This window comes from Callithrix jacchus, chromosome 9, assembly GCF_049354715.1.
Source record: "Callithrix jacchus isolate 240 chromosome 9, calJac240_pri, whole genome shotgun sequence".
Lineage (NCBI taxonomy): Eukaryota > Metazoa > Chordata > Mammalia > Primates > Cebidae > Callithrix > Callithrix jacchus.
In genome coordinates, this window is record NC_133510.1 from 116,848,025 (window position 1) to 116,874,490 (window position 26,466).

At 51.7% G+C, this 26,466-nt stretch overlaps 1 protein-coding gene across 9 annotated transcripts in view; it reads right to left on the reverse strand.

The window, feature by feature from the left end:
- Positions 1-26,466, reverse strand: part of RBM19 (RNA binding motif protein 19) — a 142,811-nt gene that overhangs the window by 26,946 nt on the left and 89,399 nt on the right. For 8 of the 9 annotated variants that reach the window (XR_013522404.1, XR_013522403.1, XR_013522402.1 and 5 more), the window contains one exon: positions 11,464-11,569. Coding sequence is in view for 5 of the 9 variants with exons in the window: in XM_078338132.1 (XP_078194258.1) it covers positions 11,464-11,569 (106 nt within the window). In the remaining 4 variants the exon portion in view is untranslated. Of the gene's footprint in view, positions 1-11,463; positions 11,570-25,734; positions 25,977-26,466 lie in introns of those variants that run through there. The other variant, XM_035257740.3, reaches the window with a different exon arrangement.

Consider the following 26,466-nt stretch of genomic DNA (forward strand, 5'->3'; position numbering starts at 1 on the left):
AATGGCCCATTCAGAGCTTTAAAACACACGCGTTCTCAGCTGGCGAGGCAGAGAAACGGCTTGACTGGGGGAGCTGGGGTTTTAAGATTGGGGAGAGGAACTGGTGGGGAGTCTGGGGTGGCGGATGTTCCATCCTCGTGCCAGAGTCCCTGAGGAATTGTGATCCCGGGGACACGATGGGGTGGGGTGGCCAAGGGGACGCATCTGGTGAATGCTAGGCTGGAACTCCGAAGAATGGAGTAAGATTCCCGGAGGTAGGTCTGGGTGAGAGGCTCCAACCCCAGTCTCTCTGATTCCTGCTGTCAGATTTCCATGTTTCTTTCTCTCCCTTGGAAACCACTTCTCCATTCCTGTGCCACAGAAAGCCCGGGGAGGTCTCCATTCATTGCATGAGTTACTAAAAATGCCCTCTCCCGGCTTCTTTGTGATATCACCTCTCACAAATGTTCATCTCTTCCCTCTGCACTCCTCTGACACGTTCTTGGCTTCTCTCTGGAAAAGCTCTTCATTCTAAGAGGGTTGGTGGCCTGGCAGTTTAGAGGGTGGACTCTGCTGCTGGCCTGCCTTGGTTCAAATCCCTGCTCCAGTGCTTACGAACTGTGTGATCTCGGGCAAGCTGCTGAACCTCTCTGAGGCCAAGCTTCCTCATATGTAAAAGAAGGGCAGCAGCAAAGAGCAGCGAGAATTCAGAGAACTGTGAAGTCTGACACTTAGAATGCCGCCTGGCACATAACAAGAGTCACTTAAGATTGGCTGTGATGATAATGACGTATGCCTCCATTTTTCATTACAGGGAAGGTAAGACACAAAAGCTCTTTTGTATTTGAGGTTAGAGCACAATACGTGGTTCTCCAAAAAGAGCAGAATTACCCTGTTGCGTTCTAGTCCCTGCAGGTTAATATGAAATCAGGTTGTGTTCCCGAGTGCCCACTGCCTGGGTGGATGGAATGTGGTGGCCTCAAACTGTCGCAGGCGGTGTGAGGACAGTGATTTGAGGCTAAAATTGGCCTTGGATAATCCAGAGTAATTGTGTTTCATTAAAAGAGCATAAGGAGAGCTTGTTATATTTGACACATTCTAGGAGGCAAGGCGGGTGGGGAGAGGAGGAGGAAGATGCAGGTCCGGGCCTCAAGGGGCTTTCATGGCACAGGAAAGACTGTGAGGAGCTTGGAAGGTTCCAGGCACCACAGAGGGAAATGTGCAAGCCAGAGAGGTCCACCAGCAGCTCCCTCCTTGGTCTCTGCCTACACTTGACCCCACTGAAACTTGACCTCCACCTTCCCCCAAGCGTTTCTAAATCTCAGCTGTAGGCATGTGCTCCTCTGCCAAAACAGCCCCCGGGCTTGTCTGTCTCAGGAGACTGAGGAGTTACTGAACCTCTGCTCCTCTCCAAGTCTGGCTCCTGCTGTGTGATTTTCCTTTTGTGGCATCAAAGGCCTTCTTAGCATGGATGATCCTATCTCCTAGCTCCACGGAACTCCAAGCACATGACCACAGCCTACTCCTGAGAACAGACATTATTCTCCCATTTCAAAGAATGGGAAACTGAGGCACCAGCCAAGGTGTGTATGCAGGTCAACTTCCTTCTCCTTCTTCCTTTTGGCCTCTACACACTGTCTCTGGGCTCCTTGGATAGACCGCCCAGGGAAGGTTCTGCCTCTTCTGTACAGGCAACAGCCAGGCACCCTCCCTGTGCCCGGAACACCCGCCTCCACTTCCAGAACCTGCTCCCGCCCCATAATGCCTTCTGTGTGCCAGTCTCCCTGACTCGACCTTGAACTCTGGAGGGAAGGTGCTCCATGCTTAAGATCCTCAGCCTGGTGCTGGGCAGAGCCCATTCAGTCCATGTTCACAAAGCACAGTATGGCATCTCTTTCACTAGGGGTCTTGAGAACACGTCTCCAGACTGGGGTAGATGGTTAGGCTGGTCCTAGCTGGGGACAGAGGGATGGCTTACATGTCCTACCACAGTTTCTTTCAAACCCTTGCCCTTTATAGACCACAAACATGGCAGGGACAGGAGCATGTCCTGTTCTGAGAGAGCAGGCAGTCCCTGACCATCCAGACGAGTGGGACGTTTGGCCTTTTGAAATGATACACAAATAATCCTGGCTCTGGCTTGCTCCCAACATGCCTGGCTTGGCACCTTGCAAGATGGGAACAGTAACCTGCACCCCTAGGGCTCAAGAGACTGCATGTCAGACCCCCAGCTGGCTTGTTGGAGAGGCCTGAAGATATAGCACAGAACCCTGAGGATGCAGGGGTCCAGCAAAAAGAATGCTACAGAACAGAAGCCACTCCCACCCTTGGGAGCACTTCCTGCCATCAAAGATGGCCCGCGCTGGTCATTCCTGGTCCCCCCTCCCCGATCCGCTATGCTTTAGGAGCCAGCTCTGTACAGTGTGACCAGGGCTCCGTCAGCCTCTGGTTTCCACCGAGGTGAAGCAAATGGGTGGCACTGTGGGAGACTGGAGGGAAAGGAGAAGAGGGAGGAGACAGTCACTTCACCATCCCTGGTGAGGCCCTTAGCACTAGCAAGCCTCCGTAAACATCACCTCATTCACCCCACCTAGGGGTGGGGATAGGTCCTGTTTCCTGCCAGATCCCTGACCCAGACCGAGATGGCTGCCTGGAGTCCCTCTGCCTTGACCGGAGACAGGTAAATTTCCTACCTCAGATGGTGTGTCTTGCATGCCTTGGCCCTACTCAGAATTTAAGGCCCACCCAGGAAAGCTCTGAGCAGGTTGAGCCAGACTCCAGGGCTGCCCTCATGATCCAGTTCTCTGGCTCTGCTGTCCTGAAATCACAGCTCTTTGAGCTCCTCTGACTCAAGCCATGGACTCCAGGTATCAAGAGGCCTGGCCTCCTGCTGCCTTTTCTGAATTCCCTTAGAAGGCAATCTGCTAAGGTGTTGTGGGGCTGACAGCCGCAGGCCAGACTACGGCTAGGCCTGGCGGCCTCTTTTCAAGAACTGGGAAGGCACTGGAAGGCTGCCAGTGAGGCACTGGGCCTGACCTTTCTGCAGCTTCCCTGGAGACAGACCTCCTTTCACGGCAACAAAAGCCTGTGCACGCCCTTGGCAGGACTCCTGTCCCAAGGGGCTGCGAAGAACTGCCCTGGGCCATGGCTTCTGCGCAGAGCTGAGGGCAGGATTTCTGTCTTGAGAAGTCCAAGGCATTCTCCTGGCTCCTTCTGCTCCCCAGGGAGCTGTCTCTGGCAAAACCAGAGGGCTGTATCTCTCAGCAGACACTAAATCTGTCCAAACAGGGACAATGCCAACCCCTCCCAAACCCGCTGTGCCCCCAACACCTAGAATAAGTGGCTGGCAGTGTTGGGGGCTTCTGCAGACTTGGCCAAAAAATAGAGGCCAAGGACTTCTGGGAGGAGGGTCTGCCTCCCTGGGGTGTTTTAACGCCATCACCCTGAGAGAGAGCGAGAGAGCGAGAGAGTGAGAGAGAGAGAGAGAGAGAGAGAGAGAGGATCCTTTTCCTCCAGTCCCAAGGCTCCCACTGTCCTATGAGAAAGCTCTCAGCAAACCTCACCAGCTGCTTCTGTCCTCACAGGGGTGGCTGCCTGTTAGGCAGGAGTTGGCCCAGAATAAGTTAAGCTCTCTGCACAATCCTGGGTGCTCCTATCCCGGTCCCTTCCCAGAAATGACACTGTGGAGCTGAGGGTGAGCTCCTAGGAGAGACATCAAGAGTCCTGTTTCCAGATTGAGCTGTCTGAACTCTTCAGATATAGAGACACTCTTCCTTCTCATTCATTCATTCATTCATTCATTCATTTCCTCGCTTGCTCAGCTCAGTGCGATTCCACTCAGTCACCAGAGCAGTGATGGTGAGGCAAACACGAGGAGGAGACAAAGGTGGGACATACTTCTGACCTCTGCAAGTTTGCAGTACCCCTGGGAGAGGAAAGAGCCACTAGGGAGAGAGAGGAGGGCCAATGCCAGGGGCCCAACGGCACCGAGCCACAAGGCCACAGGCAGCATGGACTGCTGAGGCTCTGGGCTCCCCTCAGGCACAGGCCCTGCTGCTTTTAAGAAACTTCTCTGAGTTTTCAGTTTTTCAACTGCAAAACGATGGCGCTTCAGCCTCTCAGAGCTGCTGGAAAGCACAAACAAGTCAGCATCTCTTCCTCTAGCCCATGCCTGGCATAACGGGAAGGGCCTGATCTGGGACCTGTTGCTGGTGCCATTGCTGATAAACTTTTTTTTTTTTAAATTTAAATTATTTTAGGCCAGGTGTGGTGGGGGGTCACGCCTGTAATCCCGGCACTTTGGGAAGCTGAGGCAGGGGGAATCACTTGAGGCCAGGAGTTCGAGACCAGCCTGGCCAACGTGGAGAAAACATGTCTCTACTAAAAATACAAAAATTAGCTGGGCATGGTGGTGCGTGCCTGTGATCCTAGCTACTAAGGAGGCTGAGGCAGGAGAATTGCTTGAACCTGGTAGGTGGAGGTTGCAATGAGTGGAGATCATGCCACTGCACTCCAGCCTGGGCAACAGAGTGAGACTGTCTGAAAAAAATTTTATTCTAATGCTATTAAAAGGAGGAAGGTTGTCAACTTAGTTGGGATTTTTACTTTTCCTTGATGATTAGTACTGCCTGCCTGCCTGATAAATCTAAAAGGAGGACATCTGAACCTGAGTCCCTCTCAATCTGATCTCAGTAGGACTGTGCAGGCCTCATTCCACACCGAGGCTCCAGGGATACAATTAGCAGAGGGGGCCATCCTGGCGCTGTGTCTTGGCCACAGGGGCTGCTCACCTGCCAGTCTGAGGAGGGCAGCCTATCCTGATCCCAGGACTCAGCCCATACATATGTGCACTGGCCAAGGCTGCCTTGAAATGTAAGCTTGGGAGTCAAACACATTTTCAAATCCTCCTGGGCTCTGCTGAAGGAAACTTGGCAAAAGCCCACAATTACAACAGTCATGAGCACACACATCCCATGCGCAACTGAACAGAAAAGTGGGGACAAAACTCCGATTCCTGAATTTGTTTCCAGTTAACACTTTGGGACACACAGGACAACGGATGCCTAGGTTTCAGGCTGCAGCACCTCTGATTCCCGGGGGCCCAGAGGCACACTCAGCCACCCTCACTTCTGTGGTGTCATGTGCCACAGCCTGTGTCAAATGCTTTCCATGCAACATTCCGCTTCGTCTTCACAAATGCCTCAAGGGCGGCCTTATTATTGCCTGTGTGGGGACGAATCACTTGGGCTAGAGGGATCAGAAGTCCCTCGTCCTCATCTGCACAGCTGCAAAGAGGCTGCTTGATATCACAAGCTACCCTAACCACTGTGCAGCACGCTCCTCCTTCTCTGCACTCAATGTAAGCAAGCATGTGTTGAACGCACGTCACTGACAATCTACGCACACAACACAGCCCAGCACTGTGCTGGGTGCTGGGCGCCCGGCGAACAGGAAGGCTGTCCCTGCCTTAAGGAGCTCTGTCCGGCTTGCTCACCATCGGTCCCTCCCACTATAGGTCTGGTTTTGCTGAGATCTGCAAGGTGAAGACAGCAGGTTCACAGAACATTCCTTGAGAGGCCCAACGCGAGCCCCTGCCCAAACAGTGGCATCCCCCGGGGTGGGGAGGGCCTGGGCCACATGTCCACACCCCTTCATCTGCTCCCAACCTTGGCAAAGGGAAAAGCGAGAGATGAGGAAGGAGATATTAACTCGTGCGACCCTCCGTGGAGAGCTGTGGCTGTTTACCACAGTGAGAACAGCCCTGCCTGCCAATGCCAACCACCATCGCGCCTCCCTACTGCCGGCTCCCCCCAAGTGTTTATTTAAGCCAACACATTGCTCTGCTAATTGGATAACATTCCATGTGAAAATAGACCTTTTAAAACAACAGCAGTGGCAGCAAATAAAAACAGCTGCAACTGCAAAAGTACAAAGGCGCGGCGGGCCCAGGGAAGGGAAAAATTAAAGGCGCATTGCATGGGAAAAAATTAATATTCTGGCTTCTGGGCTGCAAGTCTGTTCTTTGTGGTCTTCCCCTTCCGTGTTGCCCTTCCTTTCTTCCTCCAGGACCAGCCTGGCCTGGGTAAAGAGGAGGTGGAGACTTCTAACTGGAATCCCAGTGGCTATTGGTGGCCACTCAGCCAATGGGGACGAGTGCATCTGGTAGGGAGCCCCCCTACACCTGCCCAGGTGGAAGGCTTCTGCCTCCTTGGTGAGGGGCTAAGCCTCGGGCTTGGCAGGGTTGGAAGGGAACACGGCAGTGTGTGCTGGCGGGGGCAGCTCACTGAATGCCCACTCCTCCTCTGGGGGCTGGGGGGAGTTGACTTCAGCCTGGACTTGTCCCCAAGAGGCGTTTTAAGGGACAACCTCCTGGCCTTTCTCCAAAGTGTCCCTCTGAATGGAGAGTCCTTCTCCTTGGTGAGGTGTCAGGGCTGGGTGAGAGGTGGTGGGCATGACAGGGAGAAGGGGCTCTACCCAGAGCCTGGCGTGGAGATACACGGAATTTAAGCGAACCAGTGAATGAAGGAAGGAGGAATCCCTGAATACAAGCTTTGGAATCAGATTTTTCCCAGCTCTGCCAAGTACCACTATATGACCTTGAGCAAGCAACTTTGTCCCTTTGAGCCTTGGTTTCCCTCGCTGTCAAATGGCCTCCTACCACCTATCTCCTAGAGTCCCATGAGGATTAAAACTCATATATGCAAATGTTCTACACCACCCCTGCCAAAGATGGGCTTCTAGAAGTTGATAGTTTTTACCAACTCAAAGATATTGCCCTTTTAGAAACATCCTGGTTGTGGGGTCCCCCAGCCGCATGGCACTGATGACACAACAGACAGTCGTGTATATGGTGTAGACCCTGGTCACCTAGGAGACCAATGCATTCAGGATGCAGTCCTTCACTTCCTGCACCGCCCCCATTCTCCTTCCCTCATCAACCTCTGTCCCCTGCTTCTCTCCACACGTGGGGGAAGGCTCTTAGAGAAATGCCGGATCATCACACCTGGAGGTTTAGATAACACCAGCACTTTCGGAGGGACTGACATTTACTGCCTGGGACATCAGGGGCTGATAGAATGTCCTAGGTTGGGAGAATATGCCAGCTCATCGATCCTGCTTCCTCTGAGCAGGGCTCTGGTCACCAGAACCGTGACAAGGGCAGATGGTCAGGACCCACCCTCGGTTCACCCGAGCAGCTCAGTAACAGGGGTCTGGGCTTCCTATCAATTCACAGGGCTCCGCGGTGCCTTCAGCGCTGGAGCTTAGCAAATGCTTGGTGAGACTGGGGTGGGAGACGGGATGCAAATCTCCCGCCCGATGTTGGGGCTGCCGCAGGTTGGGGTGGGGCGGTGCCAGTGCGGCGAATGTCACATACAAAGCCGGCGCACTCGAGGGAGCCTCTTGCTATTATCGTCAGTTGCCTGGTTACTCTGAGCTCTGCCACAACAGCCTTTGAGGAACCTCTTGCTAGGATTCTCTTTCCAGTTTGGGGGTGTGTGTGCTTGATCCAGAAGGGGCCTGATGGATATAACAGAGCCCTGGAGGATATGCACAGATGGACGTGGGTCTCACGGAGAAAAGTCAGACAACTTAGAACCCCTCAGATCAGGGATGGTGGAGATGGCACGTGCTCAGGGCCACAGCAGAGACTGTGGTATGGAGGGGATGTCTTTTTTTTTTTTTTTTTGAGACGGAGTTTCGCTCTTGTTACCCAGGCTGGAGTGCAATGGCGCAATCTTGGCTCACCGCAACCTCTGCCCCCTGGGTTCAGGCAATTCTCCTGCCTCAGCCTCCTGAGCAGCTAGGATTACAGGCACGCGCCACCGTGCCCAGCTAATTTTTTGTAATTTTTAGTAGAGATGGGGTTTCACCATGTTGACCAGGATAGTCTCGATCTGTTGACCTCATGATCCACCCGCCTCGGCCTCCCAAAGTGCTGGGATTACAGGCTTGAGCCACTGCGCCCGGCCTGGGGATGTCTTAACTCTTCTATGCTCTGCCAGCAGACAAGTGGGCTGGTGGATGATGGGGAAAGAGCACTGTTCTCGGAGTCAAGATACCGCAGTTCAAGCCGCAGCACCGGTGCCTCCCAGAAACCATTCATTTCTCTATTCCTTTCTAGTCTCAGCTTCTACAATGAACTCAGCTGCCCCCTCCTTTCAGTCTATCCCTCCCTTCTTTCCTCCCATCTGAGGACTGCTTGGGGCAGACCTCCTGGCTCAAGAGGTGGCCGATGCCAACACAGGGGTGACTATTTATCTTTACTGAGGGTGCCATGGCAGGAAATGGGATCAATGCCCTTGGCGGGGGATCTGAGTGGGTCAGGGTTGAACTGAGCCCCGGGAAGCGTTTCTAAAGGAGGTCTCCTTCCCTAAGAGCTTCCACGGGGGGGTCGGGGGATGCACGGGAGCCGGCCCTGAGAGGCTGGGATCACGGAGGCTCCTCTACTAGCCCTGGGTTCTCACTAATTCCTTCTGCTGAGATAAAAAAAGAGGGCTTTTGACTCCATGTCTCTGGCAGTATTGCTCTCTCTCTTCAAACTCACACCTACCCTCGAGCTAACTAGATATTTACAATATTCAGAATTCTGTTCACTAATATGCAGTGTGCACGATTCTTCGGGTCAGTGGAGAGTGCTAAATGTTCCACTCAGAAAATAATAAAGTTCTCCAGACAGACCTGGAGCCGGGGAGTGAGAGAGCAATGGCAGTTTCCCCAAGAAGCAAAAAGAGCAAAGGGATCCTTACAGGAGAGAGGTGCTGGTGGTGGGCTCCTCCTTCCTGGAAGACCAGCGCATCCTGTGGCGGGCACCGAGGGCACGAGTCCCAGTGCGGGAGAGGAAAGAGTCGCTGCAGGGACGTGGGACTAGAAATAGCCTCCCGACAGGGAGAAGGGCCAATCCTGGAGGGGCTGTGACTTAAGCCTGTACTGTCCTCAGCTGCCCTTTCTCCTCCCAGAGCCGAAGTGAAGGCAGGAAAGGGATGGAGGGGGAGGAGCTGCCACCTCCATAAATCAACAGAGGGCCATGCTGGGCTTCAGAATGAGCATCCGTGGCTGGGCCTGGAGGTGCCAAGCTCAGGCCACCTGGGCACTGGGTGAACTTTCTCAATGATGCGCACTGCCCTGATTACCTGGGAGTCCGCCTTCTGTCCTAATAAAGCTGAAGAGCAAAACTGAGCCCACAGTGAAGTGTCAAAGGGCTTGCGGCCAGGGCCCAGCCCTGGTCCGACCCTCTATGTCCCAAGGGCTGAGTCAATTCAGCATCAACCTCTCAGTGCTGAAGGGAGGCTGCTGTGTGGAAGCGGGGCTTCCAGGGTAGGGGCTCCAACGACTTTGCTCTCTGCTCTCGTTGAATGGGTAGAATCCCTTCTACCTCTGACAGCTATTCCTGAGCAGGAGCGAGCGTTTCCTGGAGTCACACCCACTGGGCTTTAGTGGGCTCACATCACAAGAGGCCCAGTTGTGGGTCAGATAAGAGGTCTGGTGGCTGGTCAACTAAGAAGGGGAATACCCCCTTATTTCAGATCATCGCGATCGTCGCCACCAATGCCTTCTGCCTCCTCATCACAGCCAACAGCCAGGACGCAGGGGCCAGGCCCTGTTCTAAGATTATCACCCCATCCAAACCTCACAATGACTCTATGAAAAGTCCTATGACTATTTTACGAGGGGGGACACTGAGGCACACAGAAAGGATGTAACTTGTCCGAGGTCACATGGGAGATTCAGGCAGCTCTGGGGTTCAAACTCAGGCTGTTTGGGTTTGAAGTTTGTGCTCTAACGACAAGCTCTCACACTGGTCTTTGTAAGAGACATTTCTTAGGAGCAGGGAGTGAATCCCTCATTTCTCCCCTAAGCACAGCTTCTTATAAGAACTTTGCTATAAGACGGATGATAATACGTCTACACCGTCACCACCCAGTCCCCTTGGACACCCAGAGCTCAGTGGAATGCAGTGGAGAAAAGAGGCTGCCCTGCACTCCCTTCTGTCCACAGAGCATCAAATGTGTGCATGAATCCACGGACCAAGGGTGGCTCTGAAGGGACCTGGGCTGGTGGCAACGAGAAGGAAACAGTGTACTGGTATTGAGTGCTCACCACATGCCAGAACCCAGTCAGTGTCTCCGATGCATCACCTGCCCTAACCCTGGGGGGCAGGGCATGGCCATCATTCCCGTTTCGCAGATGAGAAATCTGTGGCACAGGGAAGGCCAGTGGGGGGTGAGCTGCCATGCGTGGTACTCTGAAAGGCAGCCCTCTAGTGTGGCCCTGAGCCAACACAGGACCCCACGTGCCTGCCCCGCTGTGAGGGTGAGAGCCGTGACCTGCTGCACACAAGGTGTGTCCCCTGCTGTCCCTGACGAGAGGCAAGGGAAAGGCTGCCAGCCAGGAGGAGAGAGGAGCAGATGTCCGGACAAACACAGCCATGTGTCAACAAAACAGGCACTTGAGCTCGAGACTCGGAGACAAAGGTGGCTGGCGAGGCTCTCCAAGGGTCCCTGTGCACCTTCTCTGCCTGTGCACGTTCCCAGGACCCACAAAGGCTGCAGCTGTGTCCCAGAGCTGCCACCTTTGGCTCTTTGTAGCTGACCCACCCCTGGGCCTCTTGTGATGCCAGCCTGTTAAAGCCCATGGCTATGACTCCAGGAAATGCTCACTGTTCTTCCAAGGAAGAGCTCATCAGAGGCAGGGGGGATCCCAGCCAAGAATGAGACCTCCCTGTCACTTTATTTTACCCTTGAGGAACAGTGAGGCTGAGAGAGGGGACAGGCCACCTGCGGGCAGAGCTCACAGAGGGCAGCCCACCGTGATAGCTCTGCTGCCACCTTCCTTCCGGATTCTGACCTGGAGCTTGGTGCTTTGAAGGCAGTGGCTTTGGATATAGCACCCACTGCGGGAGCAAAGCCTGGCTGTGCTGCACTGAGCCAATGTGGAGATGTCGTCTTACTTCAAAAATAAAAGGTTCTCTAGGAGCCTGGAGGGATCCTGGTACTTGCACGCGGCTGCCCCTGCCTGGGCTGCCCACACAGATAACTGGTAAAAAACAGAACCCTTGGCCACAAGCGGAAAAAAGGAAGGGAAAGATGCATTCTGAGGCTGCTTCTCAGGTGCCTCTTGCTCTCCATTCCCAGCGCTCTGCCCTCTCTGCACTGATCTGCGTGGTATTTCCCATACTGCCTACCCACGGGGCCACCTGAACTGAGGAATTTTCTTGATGACTTGGAGAAGCCTGGGACACTCATTTGCTTCCTATCCCCAGTTCCTGCATATATGAAATGGGGAGAGGGAAGGGGACACAGAAACTGCCCCTTCCTCCAGATACAAGACCCCTAGGACCTTCTCCAAGGATGATGTACCCATGAAGCAAAATCAAAGGCAAAAATAGAACCCTTGCATGGGGAGAGGAATCCGGGTGTGTCACAGGCCTGGCTGCCTCTCCTACAAAGGGGCCCAGACAGGTGGGGAAGGGAGCCACGGTCTCACCTTTGCATCCTGCTTGGTGAGGAAGTCCACAAAGCCGAAGCCTCTGTGTGTGCCTGTCCCGGTCATCTTCTTTGGCAGGCGGACCGTCTTCAACTCCCCAAAGGTGCTAGAAACAAAAGGCAAGACATGGGGGTTTAAAAATAGAGGCCTGCAAGGGAGGTGGGGGAGGCAGGACTGATTCTCACACGTGAATCCCTTTGAGTTATAAAAGACAAGTGCTGGCAGGCATACACAGAGGCACGCACATGTCAGCTCTGGGGCATGAGTGGCCTTCTCCTCCCAGGCCTGGGCCATCAGGAAGGGCAGGGAGAGAACAATCCGGCTGGAGATGCAATTGGAGAATTTTCAGTTCCTGTGCAACAGCTAGAGAGACTCTGCCCGCTGATAGGCCCCACTTCCCTGTGGGGTAACTTTGCACTGGGGAGGACCCTGACTCATACACAAGCAGCCAGGCTGGTGGGGTGGTCTGGTCAGGGCAACGGGCCTGCCCACGTGTGTGGGCTGGGGCTCTGGACACGGGATCAGCAGGGTCTCCTGATCTTTCCAAACCACCTCTACGTCTGAGCTGAGCACACGGTGACCCTGGGTCGAGTGAATGGGATGGGGCCCTTCTCTCAAACCTGGAACCTGGGACATTTGTTTCTTCAGTGCCCAAATGCCATGCAGCTACTCTGTCTAAACCCTGCTTCCCCTCCCTCTGAGCTTTCATTCCGACATGGTCTAAGCCAAAGTCAGGCAAAGCTCTGGAGAAGAAAAGGGCTTGGCTCCTCTGACAGGGATCAAACCGGTAACCACGGCCTTGGACCACTCCCACCTCCGGCCCCCCGCCCCGGCTCCCTCCTCTCCTCTCCTCCACGGTAAACCTTTGAGAAATTCTAGGACAAAGGGATAGGGCTTTCTCCAGGCCTCCCTTGCCTCCCTGTCTCACTTCCCACCCCCCAATCCCCGCCTAATGTCCATTTATCAAATATATACGCACAAATTGCTGCCGATAAATATTTAATGTGCACGGCATCTGAAGAGAGGTATTATTTTATTTGAAAATCTACACACACTTGCGGCCGCTGGGCACACACACACATGCACGATGGTCTAGGATGCTTCGGGGCCAAAGACCGATTGGGTAAAAAACACAGTAAAGGCCGTAAGCTCTCGTGAAATGATATAAGCTAAATCCGAGGCGTTAACCCACAGCCCTGCCAGCATGACCAGGCATCTGCCAGCCCAATTTCTGAAGGCAGGACGGTGTATAAATGCAGCATTATGAATCCTCAAAATGAATCTGCACGTCTCTTCGGAGCTCTCCCCAGCAGCTCTACTCCCCCCTCCTGGTGCCTCCTCTGCACCGGCAACCAGAAACGGCAGAGAGGCACTGGTGACAAGGCCAGCCTTCCAGGGAGGGGAAGGAGCCAGGAACGTGGGGATTGGAGCCTGCTCAGGCTTCCCTACTGGAGGGGGGCCGGGGCTGGGGACCAGTGGCTGGGCAGGTGGGGACAAGGTGAGGCTGGAAAGCTGAGAGGACTCAAGCCCGCAAACCCTGCTTCATTCTGCCACCTAAAGGCGGCTGCATCCCATGACAGACACTGCTGCTCTTCCCTCCACCAAAGCCCTTATGCCCTGCTGGCTTTGAACAGGGAGGGCAGGGCACGGACAAATTTTCTTGTAACCTCCTGCTGATGAATGTTTCTTTAGGTCCAAGTCTTCAGAGGGCCACCGAGACCGCAGGGATGGCACATCCGATAGCTATAGGGCTGGAGCCTGAGAGCATTCAGAGCTGGTATGAGGCAACTGATGGGCACAGGGAGGACCAGGCTGGGTGCTTTCTCAACACGGGCACAGCCAGCCACTGGGTGTGCTGGTCCCTCTGTCCCTGCCCTGGCCTCCCCTAACTGTATTAGTCCTGAGATGTCTTTCCCACCCCCACAAGGCTGGGTGACTGCCTCCATCCACAGTGTCACTGCTCCCTATGCTCCCCAACCAGGGCTGTGTGGGGTACCTGCCTGTTTACTTCTCTGCCTTCCACAGCCGGGGGCTAGGGCTCCGCTCCGCAAGAGTCCAGGCACCAGCTACCTTGCTCATCACTGGACCTGTGGCAGTGAGCCCAGCATCTGGCTCAGGGTAGAAACCTGAAGGTGTTTTTGGAACGAATGAAGAAGCAAATGGTAGCCCTGGAAGGTAGATGTTACCTTGGGTAAATTACACCTGCCCTCAGAGGGCGGTGATGAGGGTGAAATGAAATACACAGCACAAATGTGAACCATCTTAGCCTCATCATCCCCATGTTACAGATGAAGAGACTGAGGCTCTGGGAGCCAGTGGTCCTTGCTCACAGGCAGCAGGGTTAGAATGCAGATCCAGGCATGCCTGCTGTTATCCCTGAGCTCTCTTTCTGCTGCATAATGACTCAACTTCCTTGCATCATCTGGACAGGGACTGGCCACTGGCAAGAGCTGGGGCCTCTTTCTTCCCGAGTCTTGGCCAGGTCTGGGATAAAGCAGGAAGGCCCATGTGGGGTGGCTGGGAATGCCCTGTGCAGACTCCAGGGGAGTCTGGTGACTTCTTTAAGATCACCAGGCAAGGGGAGGTAGACACAATCCCAGTTCCGTCTGCTCACACTGTGTGCAAGAACTCTACTTCTGCCCACCAGGGTTACAATTTCCTATCCCTTGATGGTCTTCAAGGACCTCTGGCCAGATTTCTTAGCTCTAATTTCTGGTAAGCCAGACTCTTTCTCTCTCTCTCTCTCTCTCTCTCTCTCTCTCTCTGTGTGTGTGTGTGTGTGTGTGTGTGTGTGTGTAGGAGAGAAGGGGTAGGGGAGAGAGAGGGAGAGAGACTGTTGAGGTTAATTCCTCCCTCTCTGCAGCACATCGCAAGCTGTGGATGCTCGGTGCATGGTAAGCAGCTAAGGGTCTGGAGAAAGGGGAGAAAAATAATTAAAAGGTAGAGAAAAACGCCTTTGAGGAGAGGCTGCAGGAGCCATGCTTTCGTGGCCTGCAGAAGTGGCATCTGAGAGCACAGTGGGGAAAGCCAGGACAGAAGGGTGCCCTGGATCTACCAGGGATCAGGGAGCTGGGGATCCCATCCCAGGTGGCTGAAGGGCCTTGGGGAGGTCACAACTGTGGTCGGGAGCTCCAGGCAGACATCAGCAAGACAAATGAAATGCTGCCTACGAAGACTCTAGAAGCTTCAGAAATCTGCTGGTCTTCAGAGAGTCAGAGAAATGGCTATGGTGAGCAGGTTTCTTCCTTCCTTCTAAGAACAGGACCAGAGAGAACTGGGGCTTAAAGAGAAACTGGAAGACTAGTAGGGTTAGATCTTAGAAGGAACTTCCTGAGGTCTGCGGACACTTCCTGAAATTCACGGCTGAGGCATCAAGACATCATCATTGTTGCCAATGAGTGCCTGGAATGTGCGAAGTATTTTAAATACAACATCTCCATGCCTCTGTTTTACTGATGGGAAAACCAAGAGCCAGGGAAGGAAGGTGACTTGCCCATGTCCCACGGCCCCAAGAACTCAAAATCCAGGTGAGATCTTTCTCACCCAGGCTGCTTCTCCCAGCCCAAGAACAAAGCTGGACAGTGAGTGGCTTGGTCACTTGTATAATGGTGTGGGATCATATAAGGCCAATACTAATGATTTCAGAGAGCTATCGAAAGAGAATTAAAAAGAAAAAAAAAGGTTGGGGGAGAAGAAATCGATGAAGTACCTTTAGCTCCTTGGAGATAAGCGATATATAAATACCAGCCATTATTAAGGTTCTTATCTGACAGCAGGGTCTACGGAGCCATTTCTAAGAGCAGCTTTTGAAGGAAGTTGAGCGCGAACCTTTGTCTTCTGGGAGCTTAGGCCGCTGTGGGGGTGAAGCTGGGCAGGGCCACCAGGGACTAGGGAGGAAGAAGAACATGCAGCACCCAGGAACTCCTCCCTGAACCCAGCTCTGCCGCTGGGGAAGGAGACGCACACCATGCTCCCCACTGTGCAGATAATAGAAACCACAAAGTAGCAATTACTGTATCAGAAGCTGTGAATAAAGAGGACATACCGGGCTTTTAAACACAGCCCTCCTCCCCTCCCCCACCACGCTCACACTTCGGTAACAAACTCACACCTCACTTTTGCAATTATTTCATTCACCCTGGGTTCACCAATTACTCCCCCAGCTTGCAGCCCCACCCCCTCTGCTATGCCAGGAGCATGATTGGTGGTGGGTTTGTGGGTTTTCAACTGGAGTTTGTTGTCACTTTTCTAATTTCTTTAGAGGTGTGTGGGGGTGTGGGGGGAGGAGGTGGGATGGGGCCCCGAGGTGTTGCGTGAGGCAAGCCAATTATGCCCAGCCCTCATAAACAAGTCAGGGGATGTAAATCGTGTTTGCACACAGGCCTGAAGGCAGACACAATACATGTACGCGCGTGTCTGTGTGTGTGGCCAGTGTGTGGGTGGGTGGGGATTTCCTCCCTCCATGCAAACTGCGTGCCCATGACTGGTATTCCCCAGTCTGGCCAGCAGCTGCTATGGAAAAGGGAAGAATCATCTTGGGTCTCTCTCTCCCTGATGGAAGTGATAGGCTCAGGGGGAAAGAAGTGAGAGGAAGGAGGAAGCGGAGGAAGCAGAGGAAGCAAGAACCCTCCAGAGATGTGGAGCTGTGCTGGTACCTGGAGCCTGGGCAGGCTGGGAGGCTGGCTTAACCCCACAGCCCGCATGCTGGCTGCCACTCTGCTCCCAGGACAGAAGTCCTCCTCACTATTTGGATCTGCTGGAAGCACCAGAATCCCAGCAGAAATGCTGAGTCATGAGGGGGAGTTTGCTGGCATAACTTCTCCCTACTTGCACGCAAGGCATTGTTGAGGAAAAAAAGTCTGCCGCCACCCAAGAGATCCAGAGTCAGAACAATGGTGTGATCTGAACAAGATGAAGGGGTGGTTTCATGATAAAAAACTGTACGCTTCTTCTGCTCCTTCTAGAGGTAAAAAAAATGGCTAAATCTCTTGGCATTAAGCCTGTCAAATATGCCACCCCCACCAATTTTCTAACACATGATGCACGTACAAGCACATCTGTCCTTTCACTGGGTACTTCTTCCGCACTTACATGCTCTGCAGCATGTTAGCACCTGATGGACATGAACTCACAAGGCTCCTGTGGGCTGAGCAATGGCATTCCCATTTCCTAGATGGAGAAAACTGAGGCTCAGAGAAGTAACATGATCTCTCCAAGGTCTCAGTGAGTCCTTACCCACCACCAGGGGGGAAGGGACTTGTTCCAGCTTCCATGGGCAGCATCAGGCTGAGCTAGGCTCAAAGTGGGTGGTGTTCCCCACAGGTCTACGCTTTGCTAAGAGCTCACACGACTGGTTCATCTGTCCACAAGTAGCGAAAGACAATACAGAGTGCAGGGAGGGAGTCACCAGCAGGTTAGGCATTCACCTTGTTCTTGGGGGCCCTCACCCAATTGGGGGCAGCTGCATGGGAAGTCTCTTAGCTGGGAGGCAGCCAGTGAGATCCCCTCTTCCTCAGATGCACAAGACGACTCTGGAATAAAGCCACTTATCTCTACTGATAAAGGTCTAGAGCTGAGGATGCCTTATCTTTGCTAACTTCTCCCCCTGGCCCCATCCTTAAGAAGGCTCCCACCAGTGAACTTACAGATCCACGGAACAGTTCCCACTGGGCAACAAATATGGTAAGCTGGCAGCTGCCTTGCACTGTGTCCTGTCTCACATTCCCCGTTCCTTAAGGAGTTACCATGTGGCCAAATCCCCAGCTGTGGCAAGGTGGAGAAATAAACCAACTGGGGGTAGGGACAAACCTATCCCGTCATCTATAATGGGCAATTTCTGTAGTGGAGGGAGGATTAGGAACAGGAACTATCATCTAGAATTCTCACTTTTTCTGAGATATATACAAACTAAAGCCTTTGGTGATGGGTGGTCTAAAGCCTGCCCCATCCAACCCTCTAATAGAGCCCAATTCAATCAATCTGGTGGATTTCAATGGGTACTAGTGCCCTGAGTTTCACAAGTATGTGCTAGCCATCACCACTCCCACAGTGGGTTTCAATGGCTACTACTCTCCCAAGTTTGATGAATATGTGTTAGTCATCACCACTCCCACTGTAGGTTTCAATGGCTACTACTGTCCCAAGTTTGATGAATATGTGTTAGTCATCACCACTCCCACTGTAGGTTTCAATGGCTACTACTGTCCCAAGTTTGATGAATATGTGTTAGTCATCACCACTCCCACTGTAGGTTTCAATGGCTACTACTGCTTTGAGTTTTATGTGTATGTGCCAGTCATCACCTCTTCCAAATTGTTCAACTCTCTAGTGGTTTTTGCATACTCAGAATAATTTCTGAGCTCCTAATTTGGGACCCAAGGCTGTGCCTGATCAGACTTACTTTTCTTGCTCTCCAGTCTTACCTCATGCCCTGAATCCCCTCATTTACTAGGAAGAATGTACATTGGCTTTCCCCATTCCCTGAACCCACCAAATGTATGCTCACCTCAGGGCCTGTGCCCTTGCTTTCTGCATCACCTGGAACCCTGCTTACCTAGATGTTTTCACAATTGACTCTTTCTTGCCATTCAATTCTCAGCTTAAATGTCGCCTCCTTGAAGAGGTCTTCTATGACCATTCTATCTAACATTGCCTCCTTTGCACACCAGCCCCCACTTGTCACATCTGAGCACTGTCTGAAATGGCTTCTGTACTTACCTTTCCCCTCCTTTTGCTAGAGACTTAAAGTGCACTCCAAGATGTCAGGGCTCCTATACTCTGCTGTGTCTACAGAACCTGAGACTGTCTAGCACTCATCCCATCCATTCGTTTAATCAGGGATTCATCTATCGGCCTCTCTCTGAGTGTCAGGTCCCTATACTTCACATGCATTGCTCATGTAACTGATATGCTCTTGTGGAAGCACAATCACATTTGGTGGCAAGACATTCAGTCCTTCTGTCCCACAGGAGGGTGTTCTTTTATGTAGCACAACCATATGCTATTACAAGGAGCGTTTGGTCCTCAAGAATCAACACTCTTTCCAAAGTATCCACGTTTACTTCTTCCAGGCAATGAATAATCACAACAAGAAAAAAAAAAAAACAAAAAAAAAACAAAAAAAAAAAACGGGGACAACTAGATCATTTATCAAGGGAATAGATCTGGACAATGATGTTCAAATGGTGTGCTGCTTGGTGGGAAAGAGAAGACACTGGCCCCTCCACAGGCAACCCTGGCCAAGATGCAGACACAAACAAGGAGCCTCAGCAGGGTTTGCCCTGCATTGAGATGCTTTCTCTCCTGCAGAAGGTTACGTTGATGAGTGTGTAAAAAGTGCAGGGTCAAGCCTCCTCTGACAGGGGGCAATGGCTTTGGAAGCCATTTAACAGAGGCATATTTAGGTGTGGAGTTTCTTCCTCTTCGGTTCTTGCTCTCTCTTAGAGAGTGCCTTTTAGACTGAACTTCTCCAGTTACTCACTGCTCATCATGGTGAGAGCCAGGTGTATGTAGAAAGGTTACCTTATCACCATCAACATGATATTCCCTTTCATTTCTACCTCCTGGAGGCTGAAAAATGGCCTAGTTTCCAAGAAAGTGAAAAGAGAGGTGTGGAAGATGGCGTTTAGCTTTTCTCAATAGCCTTTCACTGGGGTCCTTTCCAGGCAAGCGTGACCCTCTCGTTTTCTAGATGAGAAGTCCAAGAGATGCGCACTTAAATGGTTATTTCTGAATCAGAGTCGGGGCCTGCATTTCAGATGGAACCCACGGACTCTCCTGAGAGGCTCTGGATCGGGGGGGTTTCGGCACTGGAAGGAGTAGGCTCATGGCCTGGCTCTGCCCCTCGCAGCTGGGTGAACTGGTAAAATCATTTCCAGCCTGGACTGATCTCTGGACTGGTAGCATCAGCATCACCTGGGAGCTTGTCAGAGATGCAAAGTCTGCCCCCCTCTTGTCTTTCTGGATCAGAAGCTCTGGGGCTGCACCAAGCCCTCTGGGTGAGTGTGGGCCTGCTCAGAGTTGAGACCCACTGCTCCATGGGAAGGGGCAGAGGCCACTCAGCCCCAATCTAGATGGCCAGGTGGACATCTGGGCCCAGGACTAGCAGATCTTCCCCTTCTTCCAAAGAAGACAGTGATCCAGATTCTTTTAAGAAGTGAGATTTTTAAATATTGGTAACAAGGTCAAGACACAGTGTTGCCAAAAACAACAGAGGCAGTCTGTGGCCCGCCTCCATTTGAGCTCCATTCTGATTTCTTTATTTCAAGACATTAGAAGGGCCGGTCTACTTCCCCAAATCAGGAATCCTCTTGCTCCTTACGACCTGGGGTCAGGTCCTAGGACAAAGAGCAGGGCCTTTCTGAGCTCTCCTTTGGCCCCTGCGACCTACCAGCCCTCTCAGTTTGATCACATCCTGCAGCCTCTGCAGGATTCTTGGGGACAGAGAGGGTCTTGCCACCGCAATTTGCTGCACAGCATCTACCTCGGATGTGAACACATTTGTGGCTGCACCTGCAATTGATGAATCGCCCCTCACCGATCGCCAGCACTCAAACCAAAGTTTGAAGGTTGGCAGGAATTTCCATGGGACTCATCATTCAGATGCTACAGATCCTGCAATCACCAGGCAAGTGTCTCCCAAGCACACCCTGTGTGCAGGCTCCAGGCTCCGGGCTGGGAAAGAATAGTGGACCTGATGTGCTCTGGCCTCCATGGGGCAATGATTTTAAGACAGTGGTTTTCAATCCCCTCCAACCCAGGGTTGGTGCACACTCTCAGCAAATAGTTTTCAGCATGCATCCCTGTCATATGCACATTTTAAAACTGATGAATGATATGTACATGTACTGCCATTTCATTGTCTATGCAGATCTTTAAATATTTAAAAATTGGGAAATTTAAGGCCTAGTACAGGGGCTCATGCCTGTAATCCCAGCACTTTGGGAGGCTGAAGTGATATCACTTGGGGTTAGAAGTACTAGACTACCCTGACCAACGTGGTGAAGCCCTGTTTCTACTAAAAATACAAAACAAAAATTAGCCAGGCATGGTGGCGCGCACCTGTAATCCCAGCTACTGGGGATGCTGAGGCAGGAGAATTGCTTGAACCTGGGAGACGAAGGTTGCAGTGAGCTGAGATTGCACCACTGCCCTCCAGCCTGGTCGACAGAGTGAGACTCCATCTCAGAAAATCTAAATAAATAAATATTAGGAAATTTAGAAGGATGAAATAAAACTGAAGTAGAAATGGACATTGTAATATTTTCCCTCCTGCTCCATCAGAGGCACTTTCTGTAGTCACCCCCTTTATGTGAGAGCATGCAACAGGCCCAGTAATGTGCTAAGAATAGTCCATGTATTGCTCTTATGTGTCCTCAATGATCCTGTGAGGCAGCTGTCTGCCCATTTTACATACGGGAAAAATGAGGCTCAGGCTGTTTAATGGATTTACCAAAATGTACAAAGCTATTAAACGGTGAGCCAGTTCTCACACTGAGGCCTGATGAAACCCCGAAGCCCAGGCTCGCCTCACCTGTTGCCTCACAGTAGACAGGGTAGATCTGCGCATGGAGTTTAGAAGCAATCGAAGGGGAAACACTGTCTGCTCAACCTGAACAGAGTCCTCGGACAGAGAATTTCATAAAAACAGAGTCTTAAAAATCAGAGATAACATTTAAAAAAGTGTTTCTTGAACTTTTCCTGAAAGATATTAATAGTTATTCTGTGTGTAAAGGCTTCTGGGATTTGGTAAGTTTGGGAGACATCTTTTTAAACAGAGTTCAGCAAGTTTCTCTGCTGCAGACCTTGTCAGTGCCTTTAAGATATTAGGTGCATGGAGGATTTATCTGGGAAAGGGAGGAAAAAGACATAGTTTTTTTCAAACTCCCAAACAAGAAAAGCTATTAGCATCTCTCAGGACTCTGATATTCCATTGAACACAGCTGGGAGGTACAATGTGGGAGAGGAGAAGGCAGTTACTTCGGAAGGGCTGAGCATATACATCAAGGCACAAGGACTTTGTCTTTAACTAGCATTCTGGTGGCCCTTCTAATTCACCAGGGACTGTATACAGCAGGGAGCTTCTGCAGAGGAAGCCTATCTCTGACAGTGAGGGGCTGAGTCACAGCACCGCCAAAAGGACCTAAGTGTGAAGCCAGACTTTGCTTCAGATCTCAGCCCTGCACTGTCACCACCTTTCTGAGGCTCAGTTTTACCACCTATAAGATGGGAATAACCAACCCCCACTGCCTAACACAATGTTGCTGAATCCATGGTTCCTGGCTTATATCAGAAACTGAATGAATGGAGTTTCTGTTGTGAGTAATACCTTTGTCGCCTTTGTCCATGAGAAGGATCTGTATTGGTGCCAAGCAGGTGACTCCTCCCTAAGCCCTTATGGTGTTTTGGCTCAAAGCGAGAAGGAGCTTGTGAAGCAAGTGGGACCCCTCCTAGTGAACGTCAGGAGTTCCCAGCAAAGAGCTGAGATGGCAAAGGGGCCAGATGTAATTCTGCGACTCGTGGAGCTCTGAAAAAGCCGATCTCCCTCTTATCCACGTCTTACTAGCTTTACAACATAATCGGAAGAAACTGTCCCCAAGGAGGCATCCCTCAGCCAGACCCAGACACCCCTGACATCCCTTGGGTGGAACGAGCCCTTGGGACAGCTGTGCGTGCTCCTCCTCTCAGGAGAGGATGGAGGCACAACTTCCGGCCTGGGGTACCACATTCTGGTCAGTTCCACTCCTCTGCCTGAGTGGGTTAATGAAACACACAGCGGATGCTCTCCCACACTTTCGTCCCCTCTGGTCTTCAGCTGCCTCAAGTACAGCTAATCCCATTACAAGAAAATAAAGTGGATAATTCAGGCTAATGAAATCGTTACTAGAATGTGGCCAGCCAGAGGTGGACATTCAGAACCAATTTAACACCCTTTGGTGGTGTTATCCTCAGTACAAGAAATGTTTGAAAAGAGGAAGGACAAAAATTAAAGAGAAAAAAAAAAAACCAAAACAGCCGCTTGTTTGTTAGCTTAAAAATGGTTCACCAATTAACCAGCCACATCTCTTGCTTTTTGCTATTATCTCCATCAGGCCTGATATCTCCACGGTAACTCCAGAAAGTCCAAGAGGAGAGGGAGAGAATCCAGGAAGTCACCAGCTGTGGTGAACACTGTGCATAACTTGGCACCCTTTGGTTTGCCCATTTCTGCTGCTCTAAGAAAGGCCACTAAGGGACGAACTCCTGGGCCTCAGGGCTGCTCCACGTCTACACCAAATCTACAAACCTCTGGCACTGGATTTAACAATACTGGGGTTGCTATGAAGATGCAGTTCCAGGATCCCGGAAGGCGGAGGGTGGAAACCAAGTTAGTGACGAGGCAGGAGAAGATGGGGTGAGCTCTCTTGTAAAACAGAGCAGAGAGCTGGACCTACTGTTTCAGAGAGAGCAGGCAGTGGCGAGCAGGACGACATACCGTGTTACCCGCTCACACCCACTTCTGCCACTTGTCGCCTGCTGATGGCCACGCTTCCTGAATAGGCTGGATTCAGGGTGGCTGCTCAACTTTGCAGCACCTGCTGTCTCCTCTCTGTGCCCACTCCTTCCCCTGTCCCATCTCCTACACACACGGAAAGGGCCCTATCATTTGGTTCGGATCCATTTCAATGCTCAGAACCCTAATGTGGTTTGCAGAGCATGAATACAGATGGCCTAGGGCTGCCTTGCACCGGCCCTGCACTGTGCTGCTCTCTGGCCTGTTTTAACTCCTCGAGCTAAGGCCGGAATCTTCCAGTGACCTGGATCCTTCTACCTAGAGAATGAGGAGGCAGGTGATGAGAATAAGGGGGCAATCAATGGAAAAGTAGAGCAACAAGATCTTACAAATACAGGGAGGATTTCCGCTGAGCTTGTAGGGTTTTATAGGGATCAAGGGGTAGAGGTGGGTAGGTAGAACCAGTCCCTATGAAATTAGAAGACTCTCCATTTATCATCTCCACATTAACAGCGCCAAGCAGCAGGCCACAATCACCAACATTGGCTTCTGCTTAGTGCCCAAGAGGAAAACATCCCAGGGAGATTTGAGATTCACAACATAGGAGTCTGTGACTATCGGGGTGTTGACCTCTCTGAGAAACACAAGGTAACACACCTCAGCATCCAGACACATCTACATGGTTTCCCAAGGGCATCCCTATGACAGGGGCCCTCCAGTGGCAGGGGGAGCCCCCTGCATATGGTTCAGGGAACCAGATTCCTCTTGTGGGGCACAAATGGAATATGAGCCAATGACACCACTTAGGGGACAGCACAGAGACTAAGGGAATAAGGAGCTTAAAGCAAAGCAAGTCACATCCTGTGAGTAGTAAGGCCACCTGACTACTACAGCCTGCACAGGGAGATGTTGTCACCCACTGATCCAGACTCCAGAGAAGCCAAAATAAAGAAAAGAGCCCTGGCAAACAAAATGAGGCCTGAAACCTACATACTAAGCTTCTGCCTGTCACCTATGGGAAAGCCCTCAGCCCTGCCCTGTGGCCCACGGAAAGCCTATTTACTTTTACTTTACAAACAAACTTGTTTATTTAATCTCTCATCCCAGAGGAGTTGAAAAAGGCACTGGGATTAATCGTGGCAGGTTCCTAAAAGGCTTCAAGAAGTGACAATGGGCGGCCACGGATTAGACCAGGGATAACACGCTTTTTCTATAAAGGGTCAGACAGTCAATTTTAGCTTTGCGGCTCCTCCACTCTGCCGCTGTAGCGTGAAAGCAGCCCTTGATGATATGTAAATGAGTGGGTGTGGCTAGGTACCAATGAAACTTATTTATAAAAACAGATGGAGCGGGGATGTGAGCTTTAGTTTGTTGACCCCTTGATTACATAAAAAGTATCAAAACATAATATTAAAGCCATTGGAAAAGCACAGCAGCTTGGGCTATTTAGGACAGGGGCAAACAGCAAACACACCTCAGCAGGTCTGGCCGTGTCCCCCGACTGTGGCCAGGGCTCAGGATTCCCTGCACTAGTTAGAAATGGCACTGTGTATTTTAGGAAGGTTTCTACCGAATAGTCAATATTTTCAGAGGGCTGATACTTAAAGGCATTAGGTGGCAAAGCCACTTACTGGGAAACCCCTCATTCTTCAGTGATGGGAGAAATGAGACGCTTTATGTGGGTGATGAGCTGAGTCACGTGTGTCTGCACCGAGTAGGGAGTGTTGGGCCTGGAGGGCCAAGAGCCAGGCGTCTCACCATCACCCTGGAGACCTGCTTAGCACAGAGACAAACAGAGGAACCTATAAGCCCAGTCATCGCCCTGCTAAATGGTGATAGAGAACAGCATCATGGTGGAGGATGCCACCTTGAAGGCATTCTGACCCAGCCCGCCTGTCTGCACAAGACTAGCATTTGCTGTCACCCTGCTTCATCTGTCGACGTTAAGGGACTTTACCTTCTACTGAGCATTTTTCCCCCTCTGTTGGTTTACGGTTGGTCTTCCTTGCTGGACTACTAAATGGCCGACACCCAGAACAGTTCCAACGGTGCCTGGCATGCAGTAGGTGCCCAATAAAAAGCATCTGTGGAGTCCTGATAGGTGGAGTTATTAACGGATGCTTGTCTTTTCCTGGCTTTTCTGATTTCTGGCCCCTCTCATGATCAGGCTCTTAATGCTTGAAACAGGAAATGAGGAGTGGGAGGAAGCAGCGCTTGCTGGGTGCCTGCAGTGCCATGCTGAATGCTCTTCCATGCGCTGCTTCCCTTTAGGCCCAAAGCGGATCCACTGGGCGGCAGCCCTCCTGGGACACATGTGAGACCTTGAGGGGAGGTCTCATCTGAGGTCACGGGACTTGCATCTGTGTCTGACTGCGGATTTTGCTTTGTCACACTCTGCCCCACTCTTGGCACAGTAACCAATTTTAGTCCTTCAACTCAGTCCTTCTGTTCTAGCTGGAGTCTGCCAGCCACTGAGAAATGATGGCAGAAGTGGGAAAAAGAGGCTGAGGAGATGATGATGGATAGAGAGGGTAGTTTCTGAAGAGCTTGCATTCTAGAAGTTTCTGACAGCTGCCACGAGGAACACTCCAGAACCCCCATGACATCAGGAAGCCCGACACTCCCACCCCCTTGGCAAAAGGCCCAAGCATCCAAATGGCCCTACTCACAGTTGGGAAGAGAAAGAGGGCTTGCTCACAGAGTCCTCCTGGGAAGTCTCAGACCAAGAGGTCACAGCCATGAGGGGACCACTTTTCCAGACCAGTGGGGTACAGATTGGGGTGTGTTTCAGGTAACTGTGTAGCTTCAACATCTGAGCTTCTAAGAAAGCCAGGCCTACTATCAACCAGGAGACGACAGCCAAGATGCCTCTGCAGAAGATGCAAGCAGCAAGCCACAGCGCGGACCGTTCGACAGAAAGCATTGGAGGCCTCCCAGGGACATGTCAGGGGACAGGGAGCACGGGAGCCAGTGATTGATGCCGCAGAGGCTGCCAGCACTCATGGGAGGAGAGCAAGTCGCCCTGCTGGGACAAATACTATTTTTAAAAGTCTGGGAAAGAAAACAACAATATAACAACTGGAGCTCAGGATGACTGGTGAGTTTTCAGACACAGGGAAGGGCTGAAATGAATCTGTGAGGTGGACCATTTGTTTGGGACCAAATAAACCAACAAAGTACTCGATTCAATTATAAAAGTTTAGAATTGGATCGTCAGTCAGAAGCTGAGAGTGCAAGGGGTCTAATCAGGTCCATGAGTGGCCTGGAGTCCAGGACCCAGAGGAAGGGACTCTGGAGGGCTGGGTCCTGGTGGCAATAGGAAAAGGCAGAACATGTGAGTCAGAGCACGCAGATGTGACAGCCCGAGTGGGGACTGCCCTTGGACCTCTTGGTGTATGTAGGTGGGAGTGCTTTTCCTGATAAGTAACTAGATTAGGATCAGATAGGATTTGGGGTGCAGCAAAACCAAGAGGCCTGAGGCAGAAGTGAAGAGAAAGCAGAGAAAAATCACT